We start from the raw sequence: 15,209 nt of genomic DNA, 5'->3' as shown, positions 1-15,209 counted from the left end.
CCCAGGGAGAAGGAAAGGGGGGAGGGAGGGAAACCCAGAGGATGGGCAAGGGGTATAGTCAGAGGGACAGAGGGAGGAAAAGGAGAGAGAGAGAAAGAATGTGTGTATATAAATAAATAACGGGTGGGGTACGAGAGGGAGGTGGAGCATTAGCGGAAGTTAGAGAAGTCAATATTCATGCTATCAGGTTGGAGGCTACCCAGACAGAATATAAGGTGTTGTTCCTCCAAACTGAGTGTGGCTTCATCTTTACAGTAGAGGAGGCCGTGGATAGACATATCAGAATGGGAATGGGATGTGGAATTAAAATGTGTGGCCACTGGGAGACCCTGCTTTCTCTGGTGGACAGAGCGTAGATGTTCAGCAAAACGATCTCCCAGTCTGCGTCGGGTCTTGCCAACATATAGAAGGCCACATCGGGAGCACCAGACGCAGTATATCACCCCAGCTGACTCACAGGTGAAGTGTCGCCTCACCTGGAAGGACTGTCTGGGGCCCTGAATGGTGGTAAGGGAGGAAGTGTAAGGGCATATGTAGCACTTGTTCCGCTTACAAGGATAAGTGCCAGGACGGAGATCAGTGGGGAGGAATGGGGGGACGAATGGACAAGGGAGTTGCGTAGGGAGCAATTCCTGCGGAAAGCAGAGGGGGGGAAGGGAAAGATGTGCTTAGTGGTGGGATCCCATTGGAGGTGGCGGAAGTTACGCAGAATAATATGTTGGACCCAGAGGCTGATGGGGTGGTAGTTGAGGACCAGGGGAACCCTATTCCTAGTGGGGTGACGGGAGGATGGAGTGAGAGCAGATGTGCGTGAAATGGGGGAGATGCGTTTGAGAGCAGAGTTGATGGTGGACGAGGGGAACCCCTTTTCTTTAAAAAAGGAGATGGTGGAGGAAGGGAAGCCTGCAACATAACCTCTTGACTTTTGAACCCAATGCCTTGACTAATAAAAGGAAGCATTCCACATGCCTTCTTAACCAACTAGAGACCACTTTCAAGGAGCTATGAAATTGGACCCCAAGATCTAACACAAGAGGACACAGTTTTAAGGTGCTTGGAAGTAGGTAGAGAGGAGATGTCAGAGGTAAGTTTTTTACACATAGAGTGGTGAGTGTATGGAATGGGCTGCCGGTGACGGTGGTGGAGGCAGATACAAAAGGGTCTTTTAAGAGACTCCTGGATAGGTACATGGAGCTTAGAAAAATAGAGGGCTATGGGTAACCCTACTTTTTAAAGTAAGTACATGTTTGGCACAGCATTCCGGGCCGAAGGGCCTGTATTGTGCTGTAGGTTTTTCTATGTTTCTATTTCTCCGCTCAGCAACACTGGTAAGGATCTTGCCCTTAATAATATACTGTCTCCTTGAAATTGCCCTACTGAGGTGCAACACCTCACATTTATCTGGGTTAAACTCTATCTTCCAATTTTCTGCCCATATCTACAACTGATCTATATTGTGCTGTATTCTTTGCCAGTCCTCCACACTATCCACAACTCCACCGATTTTGATATCATCTGCAAATTTACATCTACATTTTCATCCAGATCATTTATATACATCACAAACAGCAGAGGTCCCAGTACAGATCCCTGCAGAACGCCACTAATTACAGACCTCCAGCTCAAATAAAAACCTTCAACCACTACCCTCTGTGCAAGCTAGTTCTGAATCCAAACAGCCAATTCGCCGCAGATCCCATGCACCTTAATCTTCTGGATTACCCACCCTTGAAGAACTTTGACAAATGACTTACTAAAATCCATGTAGATAATATCCACTGCCCTATCCTCATCAATGTCTCTTGCCACCTTGTCAAAAAATGCAATCAAGTTGGTAAAGCAGGCTCTCTCTAATTAGCCTGTGGGTTTCCAAGTGCATATATATCCTATCCCCAAGAATTTTCTCCAGCAAGTTCCCCTACAACTGACATGAAAGTCACTGGTCTATAGTTCCCAGGATTTCCCCTTCTTAGGTAGAGGTACAACACTGGCCACTTGCCAATCTACCAGGACCCCATCTGTGCCTGGAGGGGGCACAGAGATACAAGGCCCTAGCAGTTTCATCTCTTGCCTTCCTCAATAACCTGGGGTAAATCCCATCAGGCCCTGGGGACTTATCCAGTTTAATACTCACGAGGAGACCCAACACTTCCTCCTCCTTGACCTCTAAATGCCCTAATGTATTTATACACTCAGCACTGATTTCCTGGCCCTCTGTGTCCTTTTCCTTGGTAAATACTGAAACAAAGTACTCATTAACTACCTCACTCACATTCTCTGCATCCAAGCAAATGTTTCCCCCTTTATCCTTGAGTGGTCCTATCCTCTCTCTTGCTGTCCTCTTACTCTTTTTGTATGTATAGAATGTCTTGGGATTCGCCTTAATCCTACTTGCCAAGGACTTTTCATGGCCCTTCCTGGTTTTCGTAATTCTCTTCTTAAGTTCTTTTCTGGAATCTTTATAATCCTCAATTTCTTCATTTGATACTGACCTCCAGACCTTTACATACTTCTCAATTTTCTTCTCGACTAAGTTCAACACCTCTCTGGACATCCAAGGTTCTCTTATCTTTCCATCCCCGTCCTTCTCTCTCACAGGAATTGCAATTGATCGTTGAACACCCTCCACATGTCTGATGTGGACTTGCCAGAGAAAAGGTGTTCCCAATTAATGTTTCTTAGTTCCGGCCTAATGCCCTCATAGTTTGTCCAACTCCAATTTAAAACTCTAGCCCAAGGACCATACCTCTCCTTATCTATAGCTGTCCTGAAAGTTAACGAGTTGTGGTCACTATTCACTAACTGCTCACCCACTGAAAGATCAGTCATTTGACCAGTCTCATTACGCAACACCAGGTCCAGTATGGTCCCTCCTCTCGTTGGACCATCCTGATTTAAGAAACCTTCCTGGATACACTTAACAAATTCAGCCCCATCTAAACCCCTTGCACTAGGGAGGTCCCAGTTTATATTAGGAAAGTTGAAATCCCCCATGACAACAACCCTATTACTTTTACACATTTCCTTAATCTGTTTACATATCTGTTGCTCAATATCCTGGTGATCTGTAGTACAATCAGTGTGATCGCACCCTTTCTATTCTTGAGTTCTACACAAATGGACTTGGTGATTGACCCCTCCATTATGTCTCCCCTGAATGCAGCTGTGATGTTGTCCCTGATTAGTAGTGCATCTCCACCCCACAGCTCTTTTACAACCTTCTCTATTTTTCCTAAAACTTCAAAAATCTGGTATATTCATCTCCCATTCCTGCTCCTCTCTCAATCAAGTCTCTGTAATGGCCATAACATTGTAGTTCCATGTACTGATCCATGCTCTAAGTTCATCACCCTTACCCATAACACTCCGAGCATTAAATACACATACTTCAAACTATCTGAACCATCATACCTGTAATTTCGGTTTTGCCTTTAAGTACTCTCCCTGACATCTACCTTCCTGTCCAATCCTTCACTTACTGACCTAATGCCCTGGTGTCAAGCCTGCTACAAAACTTGTGTAAACTCTCCCGAGCAGCATCAGCAAACCTTCCGGCCAGGATATTGGTTCCCTTCCAGTTAAAGTGCAACCCATCCGTCCGACAGTGATGAAATGCTTTGAGAGGTTGGTCATGACTAGACTGAACTCCTGCCTCAGCAAGGACCTGGACCCATTGCAATTTGCCTATCGTCACAATAGGTCAATGGCAGATGCAGTCTCAGTGGCTTTCCACACGGCTTTAGACCACCTGGACAACCCAAACACCTATGTCAGGATGCTGTTCATCGACTATAGCTCAGCATTTAATACCATTAATCCCATAATCCTGATTGAGAAGTTGCAGAACCTGGGCCTCTGTGCCTCCCTCTGTAATTGGATCCTCAGCTTCCTAACCGGAAGACCATAGTCTGCGCGGATTGGCGATAACTTATCTTCTTCGCTGATGATCAACACTGGCGCACCTCAGGGGTGTGTGCTTAGCCCTCTGCTCTACTCTCTGTATACACATGACTGTGTGGCTAGGCATAGCTCATATACCATCAACAAATTTGCAGATAATACAACTATTGTTGGTAGAATCTCAGGTAGTGATGAGCAGGCGTACAGGAGTGAGATATACCAACTAGTGTAATGGTGCCGCAGCAACACGTTCAGCCAGAGACTCATTCCACCGAGATGCAGCACAGAGCGTCATAGGAAGTCATCAAACTTTACAACTCCTCCCTTGGAGGGTCAGACACCCTGAGCCAATAGGCTGGTCCTGGACTTATTTCATAATTTACTGGCATAATTTACATATTACTATTTAACTATTTACAGTTCTATTACTATTTATTATTTATGGTGCAACTGTAACAAAAACCAGTTTCCCTCGGGATCAATAAAGTATGACTATGACTATGACAATAACCTGGCACTCAGCGTCAGTAAGATGAAAGAGCTGATTATGGACTTCAGGAAAGGTAAGACGAAGGAACACATACCAATCCTCATAGAGGGATCAGAATTGGAGAGAGTGAGCAGTTTCAAGTTCCTAGGTATCAAGATCTCTGAGGATCTAACCTGGTGCCAACACACTGATGCAGTCATAAAGAAGACAAGACAGCGGCTATACTTTATTAGGAGTTTGAAGAGATTTGGCATGTCAACAAATGCACTCAAAAACTTCTATAGTTGTGCTGTGAAGAGCATTCTGACGGGCTGCATCACTGTCTGATATGGACGGGCTACTGTACAGGACTGAAAGAAGCTGCAGAAGGTTGTAAATCTAGACAGCTCCATTTTGGGCACTAGCCTACAAAGTACCCAGGACATCTTTAGGGAGCAGTGTCTCAGAAAGGCAGCGTCCATTATTAAAGACCTCCAGCACCCAGGGCATGCCCTTTTCTCACTGTTACCATCAGGCAGGAGATAAAGAAGCCTGAAGGCACACACTCAGCGATTCAGGAACAGCTTCTTCCCCTCTGCCATCCGATTCCTGTATAGACTTTGAAGCTTTGGACATGACCTCACTTTTTTTTTAATATACTATATTTCTGTGTTTGCACATTTTTTTAATAATCTGTTCAATATATGTAATTGATTTACTTGTTAATTTATTATTATTATTATTTTCTCTCTCTCTGCTAGATCATGTATTGCATTGAACTGCTGCCGCCAAATCAATAAATTTCACATCACATGCCGGTGATGATAAACCTGATTCTGATTCTGATTGTACAGGTCAGCCCCTCCCCAGAAAAGGTTCCAATGATCCACGATCTTGAAACCCTGCCCACTGCACCATCTCCTCAACCATGCATTCATCTGTGCTATCATCCCATTCCTACCTGAACTAGCCCGTGGCACCTGCAGTACAATGGTTCCATTTAATAAATACAATGTATAACCTGAAATTCTTACTCTCCGCAAACATCCTCCAATCAGAAGGAAAACCCCAAAGGATGAATGGCAGAAACCACCTTTTATTTTGAGTTCCTCCAATTCGAGTTTCGGCAGTAAACTCTCACTCACCATCGAGAGAGAGGGAGGCCCCATCCATCCAGGACATTCTCTTTTTACCCTTCTCCCATCGGGCAGAAGATACAAAGGCCTGAATGCACGTACCTCCAGGTCCAAGGACAGCTTCTATCCCATTGTCATCAGGCTTGAACGGACCTCTTGTATGATAAAACGGACTCTTGGCCTCACAATCTACTCCATTATAATCTTTCACTTTATCGTTTACCTGCACTGCACTGTTTTGGTAGCTTTTACACTTCATTCTGTACTGTTATTGTTTTCCCTTGTTCTACTTTAGTGCACTGTGTAATGACTTGATGTGTCTGAACTGTATGCAAGACAAGCTTTTCACTGTATCCTGGTACATGTGACTAGAATAAACCAATACTAATACTAATACTAACACTAACACCACCACTATCCACTTTGAAAGAATGTGGTGGAATGTTCCCTTGCCCGGATGAGTGCAGCTCGCAACACTTGTAAGGCTAGATACTACCCTGGAGAGCCTTCCCAACATATAACACCCTCAAAGTCTGAGTAAATTTATGATCAAAGTACATACTTGAGATTCATTTTTTTGATTCATTTACAGTAAATTAAAAAGCACAACAGAATTTATGAAAAACTATACATAAACAAAGACTGACAACACAACCAATGTGCAAAAGGAGACAAATTGTTCAAATAAAATAAATAAATAGCACTGATAATATGAGTTGTAGAGTCGTTGAAATTGAATGTGTAGGTTGTGGAATCAGTTCAGCATTGTGCTGAGTGAATACTCGGTAAACGTACCCGTTACACACACACATACATTGCTCGGTCACTCTGCTGCCAATGTCTTCCCCAGTATACTCTCAAAACTAATCTAACTTTTCCCTCCTCGTTGCTACACACATTGTACATACAACGCCAAAGTTTAGCTTAATTTCATTCTTTATTTAGGGTTAGGGTTAGGGTTAGAGCTGTGCTTAACCTCAAAGTCATAAGTATAAAGTGAGTAGAGAAAGGGACTATGCACACAGTTTTGTGATGCACCTGTGCTGATGGAGATTGTGGAGAAGTTGTTGCCAATCCAAACTGACGGTAAAATTGTGGATCCGATTACACAAGGAGGTATTGAGGCCAAGGTCTGGAAGCTTGATGACTAGTTTTGAAAGGATGATGGTACTGAATGCCGAGCTGTAGACAATAAGATTAAAGTCTGTCACGAGCCTTGTGGCCCATTAGGCCAGTGCTTATGCCGATTTCCATAGTGTGAAGCGACTGAGAGTACGAGACTCCCCCCCCCCCCCGGATAGGACACGAGTCTATCGCGAGGTTAACCCCCAGCATTTTTGCCGGTACCCATTCTCAGCTGGGTAGACTGGAGCATTGTGTGGTTAAGTGCCTTGCTCAAGGACACACATGCTGCCTCGGCCGAGGCTCGAACCCACGACCTTCAGATCGCTGGTCCAACACCCTAACGCCACTTGGCCATGTGCCACACTGTAGACAATAAAGAGCATCCTAATGTATGCATCTTTGTTGTTCAGATGTTCCAGGGTTGAATTAAGAGCCAATGAGATGGCATCTGCTGTGGACCCATTGTGAAGGTAGGCAAATTGGAGCAGATCCAAGTAGCTTCTCAGGCAGGAGTTGATAGGTTTCATCACCAACCTCTCAAAGCACTTCATCATGGTGAATGTAAATGCTACCGGATGAATGTCATTGAGACACATTACCACATGCTTCTTCAGCGCTGGTATAATTGAAGCAGGTGAGTACCTCAGACTGCCGAAGTGAGAAGTTAAATATATTGGTGAACACTCCAGCCAACTGATCAGCACAGGTCCTTAGTAGTCAGCCGGGTGCTTTCCATGTGTTCACCCTCCTGGAAGTTGCTCTCATATCGGCCTCAGAGACTGAAATCACAGATTCATTGGGAGTTGTGGGAGTACAAGAATGATCCTCCATGTTTTGATGTTCAAGGCGAGCATAGGAGACATTGAGCTCATCTGGGAGTGAAGCCTTGTTACTTGGTTTCACTTTGTAAGCACCGCCACAGCTGTTGAGCATACCTCGCTGATTCAAGTTTGGTCCAGAATTGCCACTTCGCCCATGAGATAGCCTTCTGGAGATTGTAGCTGGATCTTTTGTATCTTATTTGGTCCCCAGACTTGACCCTCAGCAAGACGGTGGATCCATGGTTTATACAAGGCTTCTGGTTGGGAAAGGCTCTGACTGATTTTGCAGGAACACACTTGTGTACAACTGTTTTAGTAAAGTCGGTGACAATTGTGGTGTATTCTGATGAGTCCTTGAACATGGGCCAGTCCACCATCTCAAACCAACCCCATAGTTGCTCCTCTGCCTCCAACAACCACCTCTTTGTTGCCCTTATCTCTAGAACTTTGCTCTGCTTGTATGCATGGAGGAGAAGGACAGCAAAATGATCAGATTTCTGGAAATATGATCTGGGCACGGAATGGTAAGCAATCCTTATTACAGTATAGCAGTGGTCCCCAACCACCGGGCTACAGACCGGTACCGGGCCGCGCAGAAACAATATGATCTGGTGATATGAAACAATATGAGCCAGCTGCACCTTTCCTCATTCCCTGTCATGCACTGTTGAACTTGAACACCCCCCCAGCCCCCCCATTGGCTGGTCTGCAAGAATATCGTCAATATTAAACCGGTCCGTGGTGCGCAAAGGGTTGGGGACCCCCTGATCTAATGAGTTGGGACCCCTGGTGCTACAGGTTACATGCTGATGATAATTGGGCAAAGATTTCTTCAAACAAGCCTGATTGAGGTCCCCAGCTATGATTTGAAATGTGTTGGAGTGGACTGTTTCTTGTTTGGAGGTGGCAGCATTCAATGTCAAGAGTGCCTGGTCACTGCTGGGTTTTGGCAAAATGTAGACTGCAGTCAAGATCACAGAGAACTCTCTTGGTAAGTAGAAAGGTCAGCACATAATCATTAAGATGTCCCAGGTCAGGGGTCCAAGAGTACAACAAAACCACCACAGAGAGTTTAACATGAAACAGATACCCACCATTTGCCTTCGCCGAATCATCAGTTTGGTCCATCCTGTGTATCAAGAAACCCACAGATCTTACCAATGCATCTGGCATGTCTGGTGTGAGCCATGTCTCCCACAGAATGCAGCAATTTCTCATTTCCCTCCGATACGAGATGCTCCGGAGAGGGAGCTTCATTCCTCTACACCGCAGCCTGGCTTGGAGTCCTCCCCTCCTCCCTCTCTTCCAGCTGTGGCGATGTAACAACTCTTCCTACACCTGGTGGCGTGGGACCTAAGACTCCCGTACTGCCTGCTCGATGACAGTAGTTAGCAGAGGGCATGGCCTGGGTGTTGGGGGTCCTTGATGATGGATGCTGCTTTCCTGTGGCAGCGCTCCTTGTAGATGCGCTGAATAGTAGTACGGGCTTTGCCTGAGATATACAGGGATGTTGGCACCTCTTTGTGTAGAAAGTGTGGATTCCTTCATCACTCAATCACCTGAAGTGGTCTCTTCCTCCACCCCGCTACACTGTGGAGTGTGCCATTGACAAAATCTACAGTCGGCTCCAACTGATGGCATCAACACCGATTTCTCCAACTTTTTCTCCTGCCCTTCTCTGTTCTTCATTTCCCTACTCTGGCCCCCCTCTTACCGCTTCTCTTCACCTGTCTATCACCTCTCCTGGTGTCCCTCCTCCTTCTCTTTCTCCCATAGTCCACCGTCCTCTCCTATCAGATTCCTTCTTCTCCATCTGCTATCTTTTCCACCATCATCTCCCAACTTCTTATTTCATCTTCACTCCACTCCCCCACTCACCATATATCACCTTCCAGCTTGTACTCCTTGTCCTCCCACCACTTTCCTATTCTGATATCTTTCCCCTTCATTTCTGGTCATGAAGCCCAAAACGTTGACTGTTTATTCATTTCCATGGATGATGCGTGACCTGTTGAGCTCCTCCAGCATTTTGTGTGTGTTGTTGTTGGAAGAATTCAGAGGAAAAGGAATAGTTGATGTTTCATGACCACATATGCAGCTTGACCCACTGGGTTCCTCCAGTAGTTTGTTCTTTGCTCCAGAACGCAGCATCTGTGGTCTTTGTTTCTCCTCTTAACTAGCCTGAGCTGATCTCCAATACCCAGAACCTCTTACACTAGGGACAGTAGGCACTGGAGAACACCTCCAGCAGCTGGCTCCTCCTCAAGCCACTCTGCATCGTGAGGTGGAAGACTGATCCATCACCTTCATGTGTAGAGTCGTAAAGTATGATGACATAGCAATTAGCGTCACACTTTACTGTGTCAGCAATCTCCAAACGGTGTTCAATTCCCGCCACTGTCCGTATAGAGTTTGCACCTTCTCCTCCCTGCAAGGCTTTCCTCTGGGTGCTGTGGTTTCCTCCCACATTTAAAAGACGTATGGGTTAGGGTTAGTACATTATGGGCATGCTATGCTGGAGCTGGAATCATGGCAACACTTATGGGCTGCTCCCCCCATATCCTTGGGCAGTGTTTGTCATTGATGCAAACAATGTACTTCACTGTACGTGTGACAAATAAAGTTAATCTTTAAAATCTTTGCACAGCACAAAAACAGGCCTTCAGCCCAATGTGTCCATACTGACCTTCATACCCATCTACACTGCTCCAATTTGCCTGCATTAGACGCATATCCTTCTCTGCTTTGCATATACGCCTGCCAGGCAACGAAAAATAAAACCAAGTTGCCAAGATAAGTGGTAGGGATAGGTACAATTGCACTCTACACTCACCTCCACAGATGTTGCCTGATCTGCTGAATTCCTGCAGCATACCCTCACACACAACTCACTCTCGCCCTCTGTCTAGTTCCCATCCCTCCCTTTCACTTTCTACCTTCCTCTCCAATCAGATTCCATCACCTGCAGCCCTTTGCTGCCTCCACCTATCACCTTTCAGCCTCTGTCGTTACCTCCACTCTTCCTTCTTCCATCTATCATCCCTCCTGTCTACATCTGCTCTTCATTTCCCTCCTGTCCCTCTCGTCTCAATATTCTGCTTGTCTTATCTCGAACCTCTCAGTTCTGGTACAGGCTCTCAGAGTGAATCATCCACCGCTCCTCTACCTCCATAGATGCTGCCTGATCCACTAAGTTCCCCCAGCCGCCTTTTCTTTCTTGCTCTGAATCCCGTATTGTTTACTGTCATTTCAGTACACAAGAGTAAAGGAAAACAAAATAATTGTTACTCCAGATCTGATGCAGCGCAAAAAAACTCAATAAGATAAAGACCACAATAGATACAAATACAAACAATAACTTATATACATGGATTGACTATATGTCCACAAAGTGATGCTAGGTACAGGAGTGTCTGCACATAAGGTGACTCTTACAGAAATTATAAAGTGGGGGTTGTGGAGGGGCGAGTTAGTGGGTTAGTGGGTGTTGATCAGCCTGACTACTTGGGGAAAGTAACTGCTTTTGAGTCTGGTGGTCCTGGTGAGGATACTACGTAGCCTCCTCCCTGATGGCAATGGGATAAACAGTCCATGAGCAGGATGGTGAGATCCTTCATGATGTTACTGACCCTTTTCCAGCAACTTTCTGTATGCCTTTGATTTAATAAATAAGTTAATTAATAAACAGCGAGATTTGTTCTGTGCAGCAGTACAGCGCAAAACATAAAAATCACTATTAATTTATGATAAATAGACAAGTAAATAAATAGTGTGAAAGAGGAATAGTGAGGCCGAGTTCATGGACCATTCAGAAATCTGATGGTGGAGGGGAAGAAGCTGTTCTGAGGGCAAATCTTCAGGCTCCTGAATCTCCTCTCCATGGTAGTCAGCATAGTCCACGAGGAGCTGTCATGGTGGAGAGGTGGTGAGTTCCCGTGATCCTGGAGTGAAGCTGTCTGGAGTTTAACCCCCTGGCACTTAGCTGCTGGTAGGGTCGAATAAGGCGGTAAGGTCGAAGGGGAGGGTCCAAAGAGTGATCCCGATGGTAGTGATGAATAGAGGGCATGTTCTCACCCTGACACTATTGCAGACCTCCCTTTTTACTTTTTACATCTTCCTCTCCTTCTGTGCACCTTGAAACTTCCTATACTGCTATTTATTTTCCATTTCTGATGAAAGCTCACCAATGGTGTTTGTTTCTCCATGGATGCTGCCTGACCTGCTCAGTACTTCCAGCATTTTCTGTTTTGCAAACCAAGCACTGTTGCAACTCTACAAAACCCTGGATAGGCCACATTTGGAATATTGTGTTCGGTTCTGGTCACCTGCTTATCGGCAGGATATAGAAGCTTTATACAGAGTGCAGAGGAGATTTACCAGGATGCTTCCTGGAGTAGTGAACATGTCTTATGAGGAAAGGTTGAGCGAGTTGGGGTCTTTCTGTTTACAGCAAAGGAGGATGAGAGGTCCTAGAACACTAGAGAACAGGAAAGGCTCTTCAGCCCATCTATAGTGCATCCCAAACTCTTACTCTGTCTAGTAGATGACTTATCCGATAGAAATGTATAAGATGATAAGAGGCACAGATAGAGTGGACAGCTAGTGCCCTTTTCCCACGGAAAAAATGTCCAATATATAGGGGCATAATTTTAAGGAGGAAATTATAGGTAAGGAATATTACACAGAGAATGGAGGGTGCGTGGAACACACTGCAGGGTGGAGATACAGGCAGATAGATTACGTGCATTTAAGAAACTCTTAGATAGGAACATGGATGAAAGAAAATGGAGGGTTATGCAGGAGGGATGGATTAGATTAATAATTTGATTAAAAGGGCGGCATAACACCGTGGGCAGAACGGCCAGTACTGTGCTGTACTGTTCGATGTTCATTGATCGCCTAATATTTATTGCCGCCTTATGTTTGATGAATTTCGGGCTTATTCCCTGCTCCCCTCGCAAAGTTGGTTGCAATGATGTGGTTTGGCATCATGCGCCTGCAAAGATGCCCAGTGCATCTGTCAGTGAAGCACGCGAAGCCCCGCCTATATTCGCCGCAGTTAAACCTGATGAGCCACTGTGACGCAGACCACCCGCGGAGCTCGGCCAATCGAGAAGCTGCGAAAGACATCAAAGGCAGGCGGTAGACCAATGAGAGCAGAGAGGAGGCGGACTCTCTTCTGTAGCCAGGCGGGGGCATTTGGCCCAAGATCAAGTTTGGTTGGCAGGCAGCAGAAAGCGGGTGCGCAGACCCGATTGCCAGTGTCCATTGCAACCAGAATGTAGGCACGACTGGCTCAGTTCAATCAATTTATCTCTCTCCCCCCCCCCTTATTTTTGCAAAATAAGTGCTTTATTTCTTTCGATGCTCTTCCTCTCCACGGATCACTGGACCCGTGCAAAGCCCCTGAAAAAATCAATTTCGAACCATTCCGGAGCAAAGGAGACGGACTGTATTTGATGCCTGGAAATACTGCTGTCTACATTTCGTTGCAAACTACTGGATTGCTTTGAATCTGCAAACGGACAACAACGACAAAAAATAAAAGTAACATCTGCCACTCACAATGTGAGTCTTCTGTTTAATATACACACCGCAGCGATGTGTTAATGCGTCTGCTGCTGAATGTTGTAGTCTTTCTTGTAAGTCGAGGCTGATTCGGTGTCCGGCTTTGTTTGCTATAGGGCCGCGGAAGAGGAGGGGATACAATGTCTCGAATCGAGGGAATGAGGCCGAGCTGATCACTGTGTCTGATGTGCATCGGTGAAGCATCTGACACTGCCTCCAGTCTTGGTTTCACCGTAGAAGAGATTACCACGTTTCATCCGCCAGTTCTGCACGCTCCGCCCAGACAGGACAGACGATCAATGGTCATTACTCTTCCCCCTTTCAGTTACAAGGATGAAGAATTTAAAGCAACATAACTACTTCCCAGTAAGGAAAGGGAAAGGGTGATAACCGAAAGAAACACATTACTTACAGGACTACAACAAAAAAACTCCTAAGTTTCCTGGGATCCGCGCCATCGAGTCTGTGGATCATTTATTGTGGAATTAACTCACGGAATCGAACCTTCTCGGGACGGACTGCTGCTTTGTTTTATGTTCCTGCATTGCAAGACCATCAGCTTTTATTTTAACCAGTGAACATTTGTTTAGTGTTGGATAAGGCGGAGATGGAGCCGACTACCGGAATCCTTTATACCTAAATTTCAGCAAGAATCACCGGTGAGAATATTTTGAGATTACTGTCCCAGTATAAAAAAGGAGCGGCGTTGCAAAAGAGAGAGAGAGAGAAAGGGCTGGAATTTTGGGACTCGCGTTGGGGTAAATGGAATTGGAAGAGGAGAGGATTTGACACGGTGGGTGGACCAAGAAGAGGCAAAAAAACCCCAGTAATCCACCTGAAAGTTTGTGTGAGGAGGGTGATAAAGGAAACGCGTTGCTGTGAGGATGGTGAAGCAGTTCAGCTCGGCCTGATCCAAGGAGGGAAAAAGAGAGGGAGTTTTTGGCTGGCCGTTGAGCAGTTGCCGAGACAAAGGGTGCCCGAGACCATGTCGAGGGCGAACAGTGTGAGCCCGCCCGGCGTTGGAGCGCAGCAGCTCACCGAGCACCGTGCGGCTTGGGCAGAGGGCAGCCCGGAGTCCCGAGCCAACGGGGCGCCGACCTCGGGCCAGAGCCGCGACAAGCGCTGGAGGGAGGTGGGCGATGCCGACGGTCCGGGGGGCTTCGCGGGAAAGAGCTGCAGGACGAGCCTGAGGTCCAAGCCGGCTTGGCAGGAGGAAGCGGGCAGAGAGAGGGCGGCGGCGGGTAGCCGTAGCAACGTGGTCCGCCTGGACGGTGAGGTGAGACCCAGGTCGGTGGAAGTGGGGCTGGAGGAAGGGGCCCGCTCCCGGCTGGCCGACGTGGACTCCTCGGCCTCGGATGTGGACCTGTCGTTTGCCGACTGCTGCAACGGGCTCCTCCGCATCCTCCAGTCCAAGAAATTCCAATCGGAAAAGCTGGAGAGACTGTACCAGCGCTACTTCTTTCGCCTCAACCAGAGTAGCCTGACCATGCTGATGGCCGTCCTCCTGCTCCTTTGCGCGGTCATGCTGGTTTTCTACTGCGTCGCTGGCGGCCGCCATCTGGCCTACCTGCTGGTGCTAGGCTCCTCCATGCTCCTCATCCTGCTTCTGATCGTGCTGTGCAACCGTAACTCCTTCCACCAGGACCACATGTGGGTCATCTGCTACCTGGTGGTGGCCGTTATGCTGGCCGTGCAGGTCGTGGGCGTGCTGCAGGTCGAGCCCCGCGCCGCCTCTGAGGGCGTCTGGTGGACCGTGTTTTTCATCTACATCATCTACACCCTACTCCCCATTCGCATGAGAGCGGCGGTGATCAGCGGCATCCTCCTCTCCGCTATCCACCTGGGCATCTCCTGGAGGAGGAACCAGGCTGACTCCTTCCTGTGGAAGCAGGTAAGATCATACGGCCCCCAAGGCCGGATTGAAACCCTCCCCACTGCCAGTTCGTTTGGTTGTCATTTGTATGTGTGCGGTTGTCTGGGAGCAGATCAGGTCTCTGGTTCAATTTTCGGTGGACAGGAATGTGGCCGAACAATCAACAGTGACTGCGGAAAGCCGAGGCATTGCTCGTGTTTAAAGATATATCCAGGTGTTCAATCTGTTCTTCAGGTTCTCCTGGTATCAAGGTGTTCAGTTTGATTTTGTTCAATTCGTCTTGCTATCAAAATGTGTATTCTGATCTTCTTCAGGTC

General features: G+C 46.8%; 1 protein-coding gene across 2 annotated transcripts in view; it reads left to right on the top strand.

Annotated features, from left to right (window-relative positions):
• The first annotated feature begins 12,692 nt into the window (after positions 1-12,692).
• Positions 12,693-15,209, top strand: part of adcy5 (adenylate cyclase 5) — a 395,092-nt gene continuing 392,575 nt past the window's right edge. Inside the window, exons 1-2 of one of the 2 annotated variants that reach the window (XM_063051336.1) lie at positions 12,693-13,019; positions 13,136-14,910. In XM_063051336.1, the coding sequence (XP_062907406.1) occupies positions 14,005-14,910 (906 nt within the window). In that variant the 5' untranslated portion in view covers positions 12,693-13,019; positions 13,136-14,004. Of the gene's footprint in view, positions 14,911-15,209 lie in introns of both variants that reach the window. The other variant, XM_063051335.1, reaches the window with a different exon arrangement.

Source organism: Mobula hypostoma, chromosome 6 (genome assembly GCF_963921235.1).
Source record: "Mobula hypostoma chromosome 6, sMobHyp1.1, whole genome shotgun sequence".
In the NCBI taxonomy this organism is placed as follows: Eukaryota; Metazoa; Chordata; class Chondrichthyes; order Myliobatiformes; family Myliobatidae; genus Mobula; species Mobula hypostoma.
The sequence above is the reverse complement of the archived record's forward strand: the minus strand, read 5'-3'. Positions and strand labels throughout refer to the sequence as shown.